We start from the raw sequence: 20437 nt of genomic DNA on the forward strand, positions 1-20437 counted from the left end.
TTTAATCCGTCGAACTGAAATCAAACAAAAGATACATTAAAAAATAATCCTACCCGAAAGGTATATCCACAATGTTGCAGTAGATTTGTCACTAGAAAATTGAGAAATTCACGCCAAATCGTACAATCACTTTCAATATCAAGAATAAAATAATAATACAGTTGATTAACAAACATTATACCTTTATTTGGGTCTTATAGTCGACGCAACGCACACAATTCTTCAACATAGAAACGTGCCAGAACGTTGGATTATGCAATACATAAGTTACTAAAACCCGCACGTCCACCGTTACAGATAGTTCGTACTTGTGCTTTATATCCCGATAAAAATTATAAACGTCTACTGGAAATTATGCAGTAAATTGAATAAAATGCACAAAACGTGAACACAGCTTTATATTAAATATTTTATAATTTAATTTTATACTACATTCATGTTTAAATTTTACAAAGTCTCCATTTTATTTTCTGACCATATTTGCTTAATTAAACTATCTGCTGTGCGCATGCTTTCAATACCTTTAACTGAGACATAAAAACCCAAAACTGTGGTATTTGTATGGTTTGAACCTACGTCACTTGATATCATAAACGTCTACTGGAAATTATGCAGTAAATTGAATAAAATGCACAAAACGTGAACACAGCTTTATATATTAAAATATTTTATAATTTAATTTTATACTACATTCATGTTTTACAAAGTCTCCATTTTATTTTCTGACCATATTTGCTTAATTAAACTATCTGCTGTGCGCATGCTTTCAATACCTTTAACTGAGACATAAAAACCCAAAACTGTGGTATTTGTATGGTTTGAACCTACGTCTCTTGATATCAGACGCAAACTTTCATCGAGGTAGTTAATTTAGAAGACGTTCTTAACTTTTATGTTGAGACATGTTTAAGTGGCAAATATTGAAAACTCCCTGTAGTAGCATGAATGACAAAAGCAAATAAAATATAAAAAGAATGTGTAAGATCAAAGAATCAGTCTTTATATAAATTTTCCAAACTGCATTATTAGCCACGATAATATATTGTTTTAACAGGACCTGTGTAAAAAGTGCACTCATTTATCGAAATAAATGCATATCTATTAACAACACCCTGTCTTCTGCGTTTTCATATAAACCATTTTATCTTATCTACGTCACACGAAATGGCCAACTGCACTTCCGTCGAGAAAGTTCGAACATTTACCTGTTTCCTCTCCAGCTATCGGTTTTTGCACACAAGTCACGTGCAGTATTATTTTCTAGAACGGTTCCTTTTGTCCCTATCATGCGTTCGACAGATGAACACCAAAATTTCTGGTAATAGAATCTCTTTAAGATTGAATACAAACATTTTGTTTAGAACTTTAACATTTGATATGCTTGTTTGTAACATTTTATTCACTTTGAGACATTCTGCTAATGTTTTAGAATTTCGACAAATATTGTTAATGTTATCAAATTTAAACAAAGTTCGTTTAAGAATTGAAGCTGTAACTACAAATAAAAAATCAGCGTATGCTCGGTGAATACAACTTTCGGCTAAAATGCACTTTACCGATACATATTTCCTGTTTCAATAAGAAGGACTGTTTGCATTTCTGTGTCTTGTAAAGGAGAGCAATTTCCTAAAATCATTCGTTTATTTCAATAATTTCATTAAATCATATCTTCGTTTTATCATTACTGGAATTTAATAGCATTATATCCACCAACAGAAGCAAAAATGGAATTTAAATCAATGGAACTTAACGAAATAAGTATAAAAACGTCTTATTTTTACTGGGTGTAGGGGAAGCGCCACAGTAAATAGAGCGAAACATAAAACGGTGACCCCCATTGTTCTTTAACGGAATCGATAGCGATTGAGATTTTGCACGCTTGTTCAAATTTATTCTAAAAGCTATCCGACAGTTTCTTTAATATAGGCGTCTTTACTCAAAATTTTGGGTGAAGTTCGACGTCAGTTTTGTGTGTTTTGCGTTTATATATCGTTTGCCTCCGATGTGACGTCAATATAATTTAATACAAACTTGTAAATATAGATTTTTTTGTCGTATATTTGTTTTATGTAAAACGATATTAACAATAAAACCTGTCAAGTACGTCACTTTACGTTGAGACTGATTATAATGGTTAGTGCTGCAATAATTATCTAAGAATTGTTATCACACCACTTTAAATATAAATATTAAAATCAGCACATACGCAAAATTAAAAGAAGGCACAAAATTAAGTGAAGTTTTTATAAATCTTTCAAATCTGATGTCACTCATAAACACATATTCGCAACAACAATGGTCTGAATTATGTCTGTCAATAAAGCTGTATAATTAATAAAATTATTATATACACCGATCTTGACAATTTCTTCTATTAAGAATATATATCAACATAAACAGAAAATTCTACATGTATTCCGAATACATTTTAGTATATTCCAAAAGTCTAATTTACTCTCCAATAACAAATAGTGCTCACAGTTCCTTAAAGTGGCTCTAAATTTTCATATAATTTCCTATCAAAAAAGAAGTTTAAAATTTAGTCCAAAACTGTAAACTTAAAGTGCCAAGAATTACTATTATACCCATATTTATAGTCTAAGAGAAGAACCAAAAAGCTGCAATCGGATTGGTTAAAACAGTTTCACAAATAGGCAAAACTTTTCTATTTATATGCAGAAAAAAAAATACTTATCAAAAACCAAATACATAAACATAAGCTAAACCAGAAGAAACTACATCTTAACAGTATATTTCAAATTACAAATTATAAATTAAAACTACTAAAGTCAGTTGTCAAAAACTTGTCACACTTATTCTCCCAAAATATCCAATATGGCTGCAAAAATTAAGTGTTCACATCTGGGGCCAGGCTTGAAGGACTACAGGAGAACAAGAAATTCTTAAGTTTCGGTCTAGAAAGTATCATGAAGTATAGAAAGATAAATTAATTGGTCATATCTAATCCCACTAAAAATTGAGTAGAAAAAAATGTAAAAAGGGGCATTTCCCAAAGATTAATGTAAAACTACATTATGTCATGTCCCCAAACTTTACAAAAATGTTAAGAAATATATTTCTGATAATGTTATTGTGTTAAAATGATTGGTATGCATTAAGAACCAAGCGTTTTATATACAGCAATTTTGTTCAATGCTGGAAAATCTATGCGATATATTTTTGCCTTTAACTTCATCAATACGAGCCCGAATAACTTAAAACATATAGTTAGTTGCGTAATGAAATTCTGTAAGAATCACCGTCCTTATATCAATGTAGAACAGTAAAGGCATAAAGATATACACAAAAGCAAAATGCTTCTTTGCCAAAACCCAGGTTTGCAACAAAAAACATATTCGTCATTGTCTGTATTTGCGATATCTATTGAACAGAGGGGACAATATGGTCCTAGGTCGCTCAACTGAGAAACACACCATAATAGTGTAAACATGTCTGACCTAGTGATTTCATATTAACAAATTTTCTGACCAATTTTCATTACTGGACCGAAATCATTTAACCCCACATGACTCTGATTCTATGCATAACGGTCTACTGGTCTTTGAATCGTGTTCTTAAATAAAGGTAAATGCTGAACGCAAATGATGTTTGATTGGTTGATTTAAAATACTATTGTTACAGCAACTGGACATAGTAAAAACTGTATTATTTTTGAAATTGCATTTATTCAATTAAAAAATGAAATCAGAAGTATATGTCAAATTTGCAGAATGTCTTATGAGAACGAAAATGGGTCATCTTAATTTTACGCATTGGTTAAATAGATTTATGTCCTAATTATTAATAAAAAGATTGCAAAACAATATTAAGCCTGACCCTAGAAACAGTTGCGGATAATTAAAACTAAATATTTTCAAATATCAATTAATGTCAAAAGACACAACATATATTATCCAAAAAGTGAGATTATTGAAAATGTAATCGTTAGATCAGAATGGAATTTGACTCTATCGAACCAAAGCATGAAACATTACAAACTTATTTATTAAATATAAAAAATCGAAGCCTGAATAAGAAGAAAAATTTAGCTAAAAAAAACAATTTTAAATGGCTTACCAAAATAATGGTATCCAGTACTGTATAAAAACACACACACACAAAATAAGGCTTACATTAAATAATGTTCTAATTTTAACTTACTAAGTTGATAAGGATTTGTTACGCCTTGTTAACTTAAACGCACGTTTCCGTGTAAGTAAAAGCTTATTTAACTATCGTTATCATATAATTTGTTATTAGCACCTTGTAACTCTCTTAGAATTTCTTCGACTACTGCCTTTGTCTCTTTGACTTCTGTCTTTGTCTCTTTGACGTCTGCCCTTATCTCTTCGATATCGGCCTGCAACTTACCACTCTCAAAATTTCTAAACCCGGTGACGTCAAGTACCTTCAAAATTGCAGCGATCGGAGTAACAACACACGATACTTTATTTTCCGTTTCATCATTCTTCCCACCAACAACCATTCCAACACATAATACACCTTGTCCGTTATGTCCATCGCTGAAAACCAGAGATCCAGAATCACCGTAATCAGCAAACTGTAGTTCATTTATACCGTTAAACTCAAGCTGACGGTTAAGGTGTATTCTGTACTCTGACTGACCACTGCCATGTGTCCATCTCAATTTTTGTCTTACTGACAGCAGTGCTATCTCTGATTCCAGTTTCCCGCGAGTTAACCCTGTGGCCATACCAAACTTCATGAGTTCTTCCTCGTTTGCCATTGGTCGTGGAAATCCGGCCGTTTTTCCAGATATGTAAGTCAATGTATTACCGTCTGAAACAGAATAGAGTAAAACCACATTAACGCTGTAAAACATTTTAAACGGTTTATTATATTAATTTTTTATAGATATTTCGAGTTATGAAAAGACATCTGACTGAAATGATACGTGATAATAGGAAAACGTTTATTACAATTGTCCCTTAAATTAATCAGAGGGTCATTGGTTTGTGACGAATCGGAATAATTCAAACAATCTTGGTACAAGGTCACACAAGTATGGAAGAGCAATTATGCCAGATGAGTTTCTTTATTAACACGAAATTTCGAGCTAGTTGCACTTTAAATATAACTTACTTTTATCAACTGGAAACTTTGCAGAATTTGGGAATCTGTCACATAATCGAAAGACAGCTAAGTCCAAACCAACATTATTCGTTTTCTCGTTCCCTTTGTGGCAAACAGCTTTAACCAGATTTCCAACCTTTCCCCCATTTTGATCTGGTTGATATACACTGCCATGAAAGGATGGATATTCAGCATTTAGCTCTCCATTTTCGCAAGATAATCTTTTCATTTCGGCAGGCTGTAAAACACAGTGAGCGCTTGTAATGCCACAGTAGCCGTATTTAGGGTGCTGAATAAATCCTCCAAGGGTTCCCTTAGGCGTTTTATTTCCTTCCGATTCCCCGCTTATTTTACAGCCCATTTTCAAAAAATCCTGATATGTTTCTGCTCCTCCTGAGAAAAGATTAAAAGAACCTTCCCTTACGTCAACTGCAACTCCTCCGTACTTTTCTTGAAATGGTTCTTCGTTAATTGGAACATAACCTTTGTACTGCACCCACAAAACGATACAGAGCCCGTCTGTTCTTTTCACATTAGGTGTCTGGCCAGAACATCTGTATTGGCTAGCGGAAATCATCGTCAGAAATTTATGTTTTTCCATCAAAGTTTGCTCGTGTTCATATATAATGTTTTCCACTTTCTTTAATTCATGAAGCTGACAAGGGGAATGTGGAACATGGTACGGTTCTTTTTTGCTGGATCTGACTTTACGCTTGGATGGTATTTTAACACACCTGTACATTATTTCACTGAGGTCAATATCTTCGTTTGAAACGATAATAAAAGTGCAATGTCTTGATTCATCGTTTCTTATTTCGGTTGCGGGAAATCCTGGCCAAACATCTTCTGCCGATTTATCGAATTTGCATTGTATGTTCTCGCAAATGTGATTACACGCTTCAATTAGGACATTCGCGTTTCGCCGAAATACATTTTTGTGACACATTTTATCTAGCTCCTCGGCATTTGGAAGAACTCCATCCTGTAGAAGTCTTTGAGCTTGTTCGACATCGTCATTACCAATACAAGTCATCCAGTTATATTCTGTTATGTATGCAAATAAATATTAAGAATTTGTATACTGTACAACAAGAGTCAAAACTACTCGGTTAATATGTATCTATTACAAGGTCATACCGTTACCATTTCGCAATTTTGTGTTTTATTTGCAATTTCTGTCTCATTAGTTGATGTTTGAATTGAACACTTATATATCTATATATTGTATGTTCTGTCTCATTAGTTGAGGTTACAATGAAATTCTGATAGATCTAAGGCGGAATAAGCGTAATTTGAAGTTGATGGGTTCGGTTTCGAAATTTTGTCTAATATAAAATTCAGCATATTCCTCATAGAATGCGTATTTTACTTTTTGACATTTCTGTAACTTTTTTTTTCTACAAACCTTCAAACACGACCGTTGACGTCCATTTTTGATGAACCCTGACTTCACGTCCGTCAGACTGTTTTCTTAAATCGTTCTGTTCAGTCAACATGTATAGATTTGCTATTTTTCTGATCATATTTTCATATAAAAATGTCTTTGAAATGGTGTAAAATTTGTGGAGAACATTCTAACGTTGAAGCCGATATTTACGTTAAAGTGACGTCAGAGCGACAAATATGACGTTTAGTTTTGAATAAAAAGTTTGCGTTAATCTCATGTAAAACCCAAACGATAGACTTTGACAAAAAACTAACATGATTATGAAAACATTTATTCTGTCGATTGAAAGAAAAAAATTAATGGGTCATCGAATTCATTTTCGCGTGCAATTACGCTACCCCCACCCCCACCCCCAAATCACAAGATAGCGCAATTGACCTCAAATTAGGCGCATTCCACCTTAAGTAAAATAAATATATGCTATAGGATAAACTTTTATTTTTACTTAAACTATGTATTCTGCCCCGTATTTAAAAAATGGCCTACTGGGGTTAGATGATAATAGGTATTATGTCATTTCTAAAATACTGCTTTTATATTAAAGTAACTGTGTATCGAATGTTGATAATCAGATTGTTTTTAAACAAACTAAACATTTTGATAAAAATGGAAAAAGAGGCTTCAAATTGAAACAATTAAGATGACGTTTCGCCTGACTAGAAGTATGTTTATATGGTTAATACCAGAATCTAAACCAATATTTCTAAATTTCATTGTTATTTTCATAGAAAATGCGCTCGGCTCTTGACTTAAATCATTTAAAAATAATGACCCTTTGAATATCCTTCATTAAATAACTTTTTCTTCCGAAAACTTTCCCTATAGTTATTAACATGGAATAGTCTTTCACTAGTCTAGTAATCTAATTAAGGTTGAATAGTATGTCATCTGGTCTGAAGGTCTTGTGGGCTCCATCTTTTCTAATCTGCTAGGTAGGTTTATATATAACTGCGCTGCAATACTTTTGGTTCTTGTGAAGTGTTAGTGTGCAGTCCATCTTCAGATTTCAATCGAATAAAAGATATGTTTTTTTTTTTTTTTTTTTTTTTTTTTAAAGTTTGCTGGCCCTATTGTATTATAATATTGACGGGATTATCCATAGGAATGATTAATACAAAGTCTTGTAGTGTATGTTTTACGGGATCAGGGTTGGAATAGTGTTTACTCAGTTATGTCCTGTCAATTTTTGCGGCGGTTGCCAGTAGGCGGCCAAACCGTTTACTTACCATAGTCTAAAGGAGTTTGAAACGTCCAGGAAAATGCGTGGGAAGATTCTTTACTTTCCAAATCACATTCGAAATGTAAGCATTCAAGTTGAGTTGAACATTATTTTTTTGTGTTTACATATATTCTGGTCCTACGGGGTCCATTCAATGGATTTGTATAAGACTTCCGCTTATGCAAATGGTAGGGGCGTGAGAGGTTTTTCATTATCGTATACAGACAAGTTATATGATGTGTAATAAATATATAAGTTATTAAGACCATTGGGAAAGTGGTAAATTTACTGTTGGGTCCCAAAGACCCGATAATCGACTTTCGACCGAACAATCGACTTCGGACCCAACTTTTGACTTTCAGACATACAAATGACCCTCTAACTTACGTAGATTGAAACTATATGACCCTTTGAATATCCTTCATTAAATAACTTTTTCTTCCGAAAACTTTCCCTATAGTTATAAACATGGAATAGTCTTTCACTAGTCTAGCAATCTAATTAAGGTTGAATAGTATGTTATCTGGTCTGAAGGTCTTGTGGGCTCAATCTTTTCTAATCTGCTAGGTAGCTATATATATATTGCAAATCACAACACAATTTCGCCTACATCACGTGGGAACAGAATGAGATCTCATTTTACCATTCTATAAATCAAACAACAGAAGGATAAAAATGTGTCTTGAAAAATTATCATCAGACCTTTTCTTTATGATGTTGATGGTGTTTTAATGCTTAGTAGTATTTTTTACACAGAGTAGGAATAAATTTATGATTGAAAGTTTGAAAAATCAACATTAACGTTTAAAAACTAGACCCGATTCAGTTTATTACGTGGCGTAACTACCGCCAGTCTAAGTCCTTAATAAGCGTATGTTGATTTGATCACAAGTGATAAGGTCCGCAAACGCTTTAAGAAGATATCGCGGTGATACCAGCTTACGCGAGATGATCTCCTGTTTCCATCCTGCGCATTTAATACTTCTTTGGTAAATCATACTGATTAAGCTGTAAAAACAAAATTGCTTCACTACACGTGTTCTATTAATATTAGTTAATGCAGTTAAATGTCGAATAAGATAAACGAAGAGATAGCAAAATACACTTTGGCTTCCAAATTATTTCTTCAGACGGGGATAAGATACATCTGTTGCTTTTTTTGAAAATGCTATCAATAAGTTATTTAAGGTATTAGGCCCCTAAAAGTAATGTTTAAGAAATGGCATTTGCTTGGTATATTGTTACATTTGACCGTGCTTTACATTGTGTTGCAAATTTTTAAAAACTTTTACCGTGCCGTTTTTTTATATATAAATTTTGTATAATTAATGGTATTTCCTCAAGCTCAAGTGGGGACAAATTTCAAAGTGACGGCCTTTATCTAAAACGTTTACAGAGTCTTCATTTTACCATTTTTTTTTATGGAAGAAACATCAAACTATTGGTAAACATGTATAAAACTTAAAACAAAACTGTCAATATCATCTTTTTAGGGTGCCTCAAGTAAACGGGACTCCGATTTCCGGTTGTAAACAATATGGCGGCATTTTTGTAAACTAACAAAGAAAAATGTAGAATTTTTGGAATTTAACCCGAATTGAGACATATATCAAGGATATAATGTGTGAAATATGTTGAGAAATTTTATAGTGACTGGAAACTAATCATTTGACGGTGAGCATTTATCACGGAAAAATACAATAACTGTATAACTGTTATCGAGAATTAATGCCGCGCAAACAGAACAACAAACGAAGGCGCAATAAATCCTCACCTGGTCACCTTAAAACCAGTAAAAAATACAGAGTTGCAAGTGGCAGCGACAGTGGGGAGGATTCTGAGTATTTTGAACCATTTGACTATCCTGATACCGATATTGATACTGAAACACCCGTTACTTCTTCATCAGTACCAAATATGAGTTCATAGTCTCAGACTGATATAGAAGCGCTGGCTGACAGAATAGTTCCAGTGCTAGTTGAAAAGCTAAAAGATGAACTTATGAAAGAGGTTCACATTATGATCAAGGCAGAAACCTCAAAGTTGAGTGAGGATATTCAGACTTTACACGCTGCAAATGTATCCCTGACAAACGAACTTAATGAAACAAAAAGAGAACTAGATGAACTCCAACAATACGGTCGCAGAATGAACCTCGACATCTCAGGCATATATACAATGTGTCTATGTTCAAGCAAAAATAAGAAAAAAAGAAACTGCAATCCTATGATCAGAAATTATATAGTTTTTGTTCTGCATAATCTTTTTTCCCCCAGTATCAGACGATAAACGATCGTTGTAGCAGACGACAATGGTTCACATAGTTTTTCATGTTCAACATCATTTTTCACTTTTTCAATCCATTGGTGACATACATTTACATAGCTACTAATAAACTTTGATAATGTGGCAGTTGACCTCAATACAATCAACACTGCTTATTTTCCAATACAGGTAAATCCAATAATTGCTTTACAATAGATCTGTGACAGATTAAACAGATGTAAAACTGCACTTTTTTGTTTACTTTTTCTCCTATCCGTATTGTAAATGCAGATCTAGCTTTTTGTTTCGGCTATGCTCAACCTTCATTCAAACAGTTTTTCTAAATTCACTAGCTATTATTTATGATCTGTAGTCCACATCTACATTTTTTGCGTCGTTATTTTTTTTGCTCGCTTATACATTTGTTATTGTCTACAACCCAAGGTGGTATCGCTCCATATGCCATATTACTATTATAAATCATGACAACCAGTATCATAAAATGTGATAGTTCGTATTTATATCCATTATGAATACATGTTATGTACTCCCGAAATTACGTTGCTATTTGTGTACACTGATACAGTTATAGTGTTAAAAATAGAATTTGAATTTCCAATATTCATGAGAAATGCTATAAATATATAACTGGAAAGTCCTAAACCAGTTACTATAACTTGATAACCAAAACAAGTAAGAGTTGAATTAGTATTATTATTATCATACCAGAGTTACAGGTAGGAATGTATGTAATACAATAAGTGGTAATGTGTTGTATAATTCTATCCGTTTATATAATGCGGAGTGATACTAAAATTCTACTTTATATTTCTCTCCGTAAAAGTATCGAATATCTACCTTCAATTAAATAAAAACAAGAGGACCATGATGGTCCTGAATCGCTCACCTGTCCCCACATGACCCAGTGTTGAACTGAGTATGATGTCGTTAGTTCTATTATTTGACATAGTGACCTAGTTTTTGAGCACATGTGACCTAGATATCATCAAAATAAAAAATTCTGACCAATTTTCATGAAGATCCATTGAAAAGTATGACCTCTAGAGAGGTCACAAGGTTTTTCTATTATTTGACCTAATGACCTAGCTTTTGAAGGCATGTGACCCACTTTTTAACTTGATCTAGATATCATCAAGGTGAACATTCTCACCAAATTTCATGAAGATCTCATGAAAAATATGGCCTCTAGAGAGGTCACAAGGTTTTTTCTATTTTTCGACCTACTGACCTAGTTTTTGACCGTACATGACCCAGTTTCGAACTTGACCTAGATATCATCAAGCTGAACACTCTCACTAATTTTCATGAAGATCCATTGAGAAATATGGCCTCTAGAGAGGAAAAAAAGGTTTTTCTATTTTTAGACCTACTGACCTAGTTTATAAAGGCACGTGATCCACTTTCGAACTTGACCTAGATATCATCAAGGTGAACATTCTCACCAGTTTTCATGAAGATCTCATAAAAAATATGGCCTCTAGAGAGGTCACAAGGTTTTTCTATTTTTCAACCTACTGACCTAGTTTTTGACCGCACGTGACCGAGTTATAAACTTGACCTAGATATCATTAAGCTGAACACTCTCACCAATTTTCATGAAGATCTATTGAGAAATATGGCCTCTAGAGAGGTCACAAGGTTTTTCTATTTTTAGACCTACTGACATAGTTTTTGACCGCACGTGACCCAGTTTCGAACTAATAATGCCCAAATCGTACAGAGAAATACCGCTTTGTTTCTGTTTGTTTAGATTTGTTTCTCATGCGTATTCGGTGAGATGTTCTTTTTAAGTATTCAGTTGTAGGTTTAATGAAATGTTTACCTACATAGGATTATATTTGAAATAAATTAATTGGAAGGGAGATTATTAGGACAAAATTTGCCAACTTATGCTTGGTAGGCTTATCTATCTTCATATAATGAACTGTACTGTATATTTTTATTTTGTCTTTGCTTGCTGTTTCGATTTGCAGATTACAATACAATTGCAGATTAATAATTTTGAAAACGAATGGAGATAATTAAAGAAAAGGGTACTTATTGTTCTTTCTCGCCTGATACGGCTGGCGTATATTATATACTATAAATTCAGAATGATATGATTTGTAAACATGTACTATTTATTTATTTTATTAGTTGTATAAGTATGTGATGGATTGCTCTTTATATTTTTGTAACAGTTGATGAATTTTACGTGTAATACCTGAGCAAGATTCAACTCAGACATTGTATCCTCATAGGTAACGAATTAGGAGCCTGAAGAATGGCGATCGGATTGCATTACTTTAAGGGGCGTGCTTGTATTAAAGCTGCATTTTTTAGTTACAATTTATGTTCGATTTTTGCGAAATACCTGCATTTTCTCTATCGAGATATCATTATCAAGTTACACCTTGTAACCCAACTTGTATGTAACTCGAGTTTGAAATTTTCATATATTGCTTTCATTTTCATGTACGTGTCTTTGATTGACACTTCTGCTCGTTCAAATATTGATGATTTTGTTGATTCAAAAATGTACCCCCTATACTTGATCTTAGACAGTTTCATTATGCAATGATCACGCGATTAATTATTTTTTGTCCGGTGATGTCCATCCCAATCCTGGGCCTAGTCTAGAATCCAATGGTTGTTTTTCTGTACTACATCAGAATATAAGGAGTATTCGCAACAAGTTAGATTATATCAAAGACAATTTTCTTGACTTCGATGTTATCTGTTTTACCGAAACTCACTTATCGCAAAATATTTCTGACTTGCAGATGAAACATGAAGGATTAGGAAATATGTTTCGGAAAGATGTTTCATCACACTCAGGAGGTATCCTAGTATATTGTAATTCAGGATTACAGCCAAAACGATTAAATGACCTTGAAACTATTTTACCGGAATCTCTGTGTATTAAAATAAAAGATCATAATAAAAACTTTATTTTTGCTACAGTCTATAGGCCACCAAATTCTGCTATCGACTTCTGGCAAAGATGTTATGTTCTTGTTGACCAGGCCTTAGAAATATCAGATAATATTATTTTAGTTGGCGATATAAATGAAGATCAGTTAAATGTAACAAACCGTAAATTTAGAGACATACTTATTCTTAATAATATGACAAATGTAATCAATACACCAACTCGAATAACACACAGTACAAGCACCTTAATTGTTGTAATTGCATTAACAAATACTGTAATACCGCTGGATTCTGGAGTTTTTGAAACGCCGTCAAATATAAACGATCACTTTGCTACTTATGTTTATGTAAAAAGCAGTTTCCAGGCCAGGACATGTTACACCCGCCGAGTGTGGAACTACCACCAAGCCGATTTTGAAAAGTTAAATAACTCGATAAACGCCACTGATTGGTCAGCTCTTAACTCAGACTCTCTAGACGTAGGCACATCTTTATTTGAAAAAAACATTTTTAGATCTAGCTAAAACATGTATTCCTACTAAAATTGTACAAATCCGCCCCAACGACAGACCTTGGTATAATTCATTTATTCGTACTACATCTAGAAAACGTGATCGTTTAAAGCGAATTGCTATCCAGTCTGGGAAACCATCAGATTGGCAATGTTACAAGAAAATAAGAAATCGTGTCAATAATATGAAAAAACACCTACGCGAACAATTTTATAATACTCTTGAATTTTCAATGAATGATTTAAGTTCTACAAATCCTAAACAGTATTGGAAAACAGTAAAAATGCTAGTTAAATTCTAAAGCCGAAGAAGAAATTCCGCCCCTTGAAAACGAAAATCATGACACTGCTACATTTATGAACGATTACTTCGTATCGGTATCAACTCTCGACGATTCCAATTCTGTTCTACCTGAGTTTGTTGCAAAGTCTAATACAACTCTTTCCCACTTTACTATTTCTGAGCAAGACGTAATTGACGTTTTAGATAACTTAGTTGTCAATAAAGCCTGTGGGCCTGATGGTATTAGTCATAAAATGTTAAAGGGATGTTCGAAAACCATAGCTAAGCCACTTTGTACTTTATTCAATTGATCTCTTATTGTAAATAGATACCCGTCTTAATGGAAAATTGCAAATGTAATGCCGCTTTATAAGAAAGGAGCAAAATCTCTACCATCTAACTATAGACCAATTTCTTTGATCAGTTGCGTAGGTAAAGTAATGGAACGAGTGATTTTTAAGGATTTGTACAATCATCTAAACACCAATAATCTTATATATAAAAATCAGTCAGGATTTCTTCCTGGACACTCCACTGTATACCAACTTGCAGTAGATTTATATAACCAGATCTGTACATCTTTAGAAAACAACCTGTATGGTTTTCTGTGATATATCGAAAGCTTTCGACCGAGTTTGGCATAAAGGCCTTATATTTAAACTGAAACAGTATGGTATTTCAGGAAACTTGGTCAATTGGATAACAGATTATCTGGAAAATAGATCGCAAAAGTATTTGTAGGGCAATCGTTTTCAAATAGTAGGTTATTAACTGCAGGCGTACCTCAAGGATCGGTCTTGGGCCCTCTTTTATTTCTTGTATACGTAAATGATATTGCTGATTCTGTAATAAGTACCGCTATATCTTCACCAGACTCCGTTTATATAGAAACTGTTTTAAATTCAGATCTAGAAAAAATTTCCAGTTGGGCAAATCAATGGCTTGTAAAATTCAATCCTTCTAAAACTGAAGTCATGTTTTTCTCCTTTAGAGATATAGCTCAACCTTCATTAACCTTTGATAATACCCCTCTAAACTTCGTTGACGATCACAAACATCTAGGTCTTACAATAAGTCATGATGGCTCTTGGCACACCCATATAAACAATATCACTTCCTCAGCTTCAAAAATACTCGGCTCGATGAGAATGTTAAAATTCAAAGTTAAAAGGTCTACTCTTAACAGCATCTATTTATCGTATCTAAGACCTCTACTCGAGTATGCTTCAGTTGTATGGGATAGCTGTACTCAATATGAAAAGGACACTATAGAAAAACTTCAATATGAAGCAGCTCGCATTGTTACTGGTTTGACTCGTTCCGTTTCCATTCAAAATTTATTAACTGAAGTTGGCTGGGTTTCTCTTGCAGACCGTAGAATTATGCAGAAATTAATATTAGCTTATAAAGGAAATAAAGGACTGCTTCCAGATTACCTTATAGACATTTTCCCTCCAACAGTTCACAATTCTAACAACTATGAACTTAGAAACAACACTAATTTTGTAACATTGCCTAGACGTCTCGAAATTTACTCAAAATCAGTTATACCCGATTTAGTAAAACTATGGAATAACCTTGACCTCCCGACACGCAATGCTAACACGCTTACATCTTTTAAGAGCAAATTGAAGAGAAAATTTAAATATCCAATTGTTCCGTCTTTTTATCTAATAGGAGAACGATTCTATAATGTAGTTCAAACTCGTATTACAAAACCGATGCAGCAACTTAAACAATGATTTATTTTATAACCATTTACGAGACTATCCCGATTGCTCTTGTGGACATGGTATTGAAGATGCGGAACATTTCTTTTTTAAATGTAGCCATTATGCCGATGCTCGTCGATAGTTATTTATCAATACTCGAAGATTTCATCCTCTGAGTACTCACAAATTACTTCACGGAATTGATTCACTTACTACTGAGGAGAACAAATCTTTGTTTTTAGAAGTATAAACTTATATAAAAAATACACATCGTTTCTCTAGCCCTGCCTCCTGATCTCTTGACTATGTATCTATTTTGAAAGCTCTGGGTTGGGCTGGGTGTGGGAATTCTGAAGCGGATGCGATGAGGTGCACTGGTTGATTTTACGCTTGTTTGTGTTAGTTTTATTGTTTTTTTTCCCTTTCGATTGTTTTTTCCCCTATTTTTCTTCTTTTTAATTTACTGTCTTAACTCTTCTTCTATATAAGTAAGTTTATATCTTAAAATTATATTTTGTTAAGCATATATAATTTTTTCCATTCTAGACCAAACAAAAATCCGCCATTTAGTTTAATCTAACATTAATTTGACATCCAGGGACGGACCGATTTCTGATGTTGGCAAAACTTGTGGTCTAACCCTTTTGTATTATCGCACATTCGCAAAGTTACTGAATACTTCCTAATGTACAGTAGTAATATATATGTCTTGTATAATGATAGTTTGCTGTTGTAAATATATTTACATATGTATCTGTATAATATTGTCCTGATGTACATAATGTCTTGTGTGATGATTACAATAAAATATGATTAAACTAAACGGGTTTAATGTGACAGAACTCTAACTCCCAACATCGAAAAATTAAGGTCGAATGCTGTCAGTCTGTTTTGAATTTTGCTCGCTTCATTCAAAAATAACCTTGGGGCAAAAGTAAAACCTACCTACATTTCTTCCACAATATTTTATCTAAAGATTGAATGCTAAATAAAGAACTTTTACCGTATGTAACTCAGTATTTTTAAACATGTCTCACTGTACCCCTTCTGTTGCAGAGGTAAATTTACTTTGAACAGAAAGAAATCGCTTATCAAATGATTTTTCCCATTTTTATGCAACAAATCATTAACAAGTCTTGAAAGAAGTGACAACTTACTAGAAAAAATGGAAAATAAGGACAAATTTTAGTCCCAGTGGGGTTTAAACATACGCCCCCTGAAAATTGAAGTCAAGGTAGCTTTATGGTAAGAATTGAATACTCTTCAAAAAGAAGGTACTCTATTATGGGCCTAATACCTTAAGTATATCATCAAATACTATTTAAAGCAGGCAAAGAAACTCATGAAATCAAATTTGAGATTATTGATTTAAAAGAGATTATTGAGATATTATAGCTCACGCAAATGTGCCTTACTTCTTTCCTCTTCATGACTATCTGCACATCTGAAAGCAGAAAATAGCGATAAAAGCAATACTCATTATACTTTATAGTATGATGAAAATAATTAAATATCGATTAGCCGATGCAGAAACAAAAACTTTTATCCTGTTGTGCAGGTATTGTCTTTTAAAATTAAACGTATGACAGTTTACATGCTTGAATAGTTAAGTGCCGAATACAGGGTGACAATCACTGTACAACTATTCGAACTAAGTTGGAAATTATGATATCAGTAGGTCGAGGCATATAATTTGCATCTATTTAATACAATGTAGAACATATCTGAATTCCGTTACAATATTACAAGAAAATTTCGGTCACCTTGTTTCGTAATTGCTTGGTACACCAGAGTGATTTTGAGCATTTGGCATTTGTATTTGTGTGGAGTCTTGCTTCAGACTTTCTCTTAGTGACTTTGTATCCTCAACAGACGCTCTATCTATTACTAAATGCCAAAAAACAAAAAAACAAAATCATGCATAGCACATAGACATTTCAACTTCATGCGCAAAGCTATTACCCACAATGAGGTAAAAAACAGAAACAAAGATAAAGTTTATTAAATTTACATGGCATATAAATATATGTATGTTCATGAGGTCAATTATATTACAGAAATGCTATTTGAGTGATTGCAAATTTTTGCTTTTAATGATCAATTAGACATTTAATATATATTTCTTTTAACTGTTTTAGACGTTATTTTATCATACATTTTCGGAAGAAGCCAAAATAAGCCCGAATCTGATAATGCTACGGTATTTCTTTGTTTCTTTTGGCAGTGAAACATGCAGTGCAAAAAAACAGTGAATCAGGTTATTTAAAAATAGTTTTTTTTTTTTTTTACTTTAGTCTAAATACTACAGGAAAGGAAACGAGCTCGTCGAACACAAAATGTCCCCCTTGATGCATTCAGTAATTGCACAATGAACAGAAATTATAAACTCACTGTAAACAAAAGTTCTACCATTCTGGTTTAATCTGACCTTGACCTTTAACCTATTAACCTAACAAGAGATTACAGAGTGATCTTGATGCCATCCACTGTTCCAAATTTCAAGACTAGCTCAAGGTCAAATTTCATTTCGGTACGAAACAATGTGTATGTGGTCCAAATTTGAACGCGGTGGCTTGAAAAATGTTAAAGTAGGTAATAGGTAAAAATCAATGTCAAATTTCAATTCAGAACACAAAAATATGCATGCGGTCTAAATTTGAAGGCTGTAGCTTGAGAAATGTGAAAGTAGGTCACTAGGTCAATCTCAAGATCAGAATTAATTTCAGTACACATTTTGTTGTCAAATTTGAAGGATGTAGCCTGAGAAATTTGAAAGTAGGTCACTAGGTCAAAATGAAGGTCAAATTTTATTTTGGAACAAAAAAACTATGCATGTGGTCTAAATTTGAAGCCTGTAACTTCAAAAATGTGAAAGAAGGTCACTAGGTCAAGATCAAGGTCACCTCATGTCAAGGCTCATCTTGCCACTTAAAACTATACATGTGGTCCAAATTTGAATGATGTAAGTTATGGACATGAAGATTCTACGTTTTTCCCTATATAAGTCTATATGAACCATATGACCCCATGGGGCGGGGTCATATTTGACCCTAGAGGGATAATTTGAACAAACTTGGTAGAGAACCACTAAATGATGCTACATTACAAAACTGGTTTGGACAAGAAGATTTTCAAAGGTTTTCCCTATATAAGTCTGTGGAAACCATGTGACCCCCAGGGCGGAGCCATATTTGACCCTAGGAGAATAATTTGAAAAATCGTAGTAGAAGACCACTAGATAATGTCATATATAAAATATCAAAGCCGTAGGCCCTGTGGTTTTGGATAGGAGGTTTTTCATTTTTTTCCCTATATAAGTCTATATAAACCGTGTGACCCCCAGGGTGGAGTCATATTTGACCCCAGGGAAATAATCTGAACAACGTTTGTAGAGGATCACTAGATTTTGCTACACACCAAATATCAAAGCCCTAGGCTTTATGGTTTTGGACAAGAAGATCAGAAACCGTTTAACTGTTCCTGGCCAATGTGACCTTGACCTTTGACCTTGACCTTGACCTCAAAATCAATACGGTCATCTGCTGGTCATGCCTAACCTAACTATCAATTTTCCTGACACTAGGCCAAAGCGTTCTTGAGTTATTGCCTGGAAACCATTTTACTGTTCCTGGTCACTGTGACCTTGACCTTTAATATACTGACCTCAAAATCAATAGGAGTCATCTGCCGGTCATTACCAACCTTCCAATCAATTTCCTGATCCTAGGCCCAAGTGTTCCTGAGTTATCATCCGGAAACCGTTTTACTATTCAGGGTCACTGTGACATTGACCTTTGACATACAGACCTCAAAATAAATAGGGGTCATCTGCTGGTGATTACCAACATCCCTATCAATTTTTATGATCCTAGGCCCAAGCCTTCTTGAGTTATCATCCGGAAACGGATTGGTCTACATTCCGACCGACCGAAGTTGGGGGGGGGGGGGGGGGTTGGAGGGGGCATAAAAAGTGTTGTCCAAATATTTTTAAGTTTCACTTGAATTAGTCTTCTCTAATGTAAATTTAGTTAAATAGTGTGGGCACATGTTCCGATCGGGGTATAAATGTATTTCGTCGATCAGGGTTATCTATCAGGGTTGTCTTACCCCAATCGTGGTAACATAAGAACAAAAGAAAAACACGAAAACGTCAGTATCTTTTAAAAAGTACTTTTTCTAGACATTGTTGTCTTTTAAATGTTCACGTTTTGTTTTCATGCAAACTAAATGTCACATAGAGCAAACATATGGGTATTTTAAGTACTCGACGAAGTGTTTTTTCGAATTGTATGTATTTGTTCCAATAAGATATACTTAAACCCATTATTTTATCTGGGGACCAAACGCCGCTCTTCATGGAATTACACGCCTCAACACGTGTATCATTGAAGGTTCCATGTTCACCACCGTTTGAATACATCTGCGGATGTCTCTAAATTGCTTCTGTACTTTTAGCATGTGTAAATGTTGAGTTCTGCTCAACCCGAGGCTAGAGGGCGTGGACGGTAGCATGCATTTCCACTACAGTCCATGAACAGGCTAAATCAAACCGAGCCTGCAACATTTTCGTTTTTGTCGTGTTGAGCGACCTGTGAAGTTTCCACGTTTCTATTTTAAAACAAATGCTTTACAAACCCAACACAAAATAGGACTGTTCACAACAAAGGCGCGTTTAGGTTAGTCAATAATCAATCTTGGAATAGATGTTTATAAACCTGTGAGATGATTTGAAACCACAGACTTAATCACCATACAGACCTATTCCTCGAACAGTCTACATTTGTATAACTTATTGACCGATACACAAAACGGTTTTCATATGCATTAGACGGTGTCAAGTTGCTGTTCGTCATCTCCAACAGAAGTTGTATTGAACGGTATCGCATTGCGCTGCAATACATCAAAATTTAATTCATAACTGATCTGATTATTTAACAACACGGTTTAATACCCATTAGATTGTGTCAAGTTA

The 20437-nt window shown here is 33.8% G+C and overlaps 1 protein-coding gene across 1 annotated transcript in view; it reads right to left on the bottom strand.

Annotated features, from left to right (window-relative positions):
- Positions 1-343: 343 nt before the first annotated feature.
- Positions 344-20437, bottom strand: part of LOC123539626 (uncharacterized) — a 91422-nt gene continuing 71328 nt past the window's right edge. The window contains exons 12-15 of the mRNA XM_045324303.2: positions 17229-17352; positions 16881-16909; positions 5104-6138; positions 344-4800 (exon numbers count right to left, since the gene is read on the bottom strand). Coding sequence (XP_045180238.2) covers positions 4229-4800; positions 5104-6138; positions 16881-16909; positions 17229-17352 — 1760 coding nt within the window. The 3' untranslated portion in view covers positions 344-4228. The remainder of the gene's footprint in view (positions 4801-5103; positions 6139-16880; positions 16910-17228; positions 17353-20437) is intronic.

The sequence above is a fragment of the Mercenaria mercenaria genome, chromosome 16, assembly GCF_021730395.1.
Source record: "Mercenaria mercenaria strain notata chromosome 16, MADL_Memer_1, whole genome shotgun sequence".
NCBI lineage: Eukaryota > Metazoa > Mollusca > Bivalvia > Venerida > Veneridae > Mercenaria > Mercenaria mercenaria.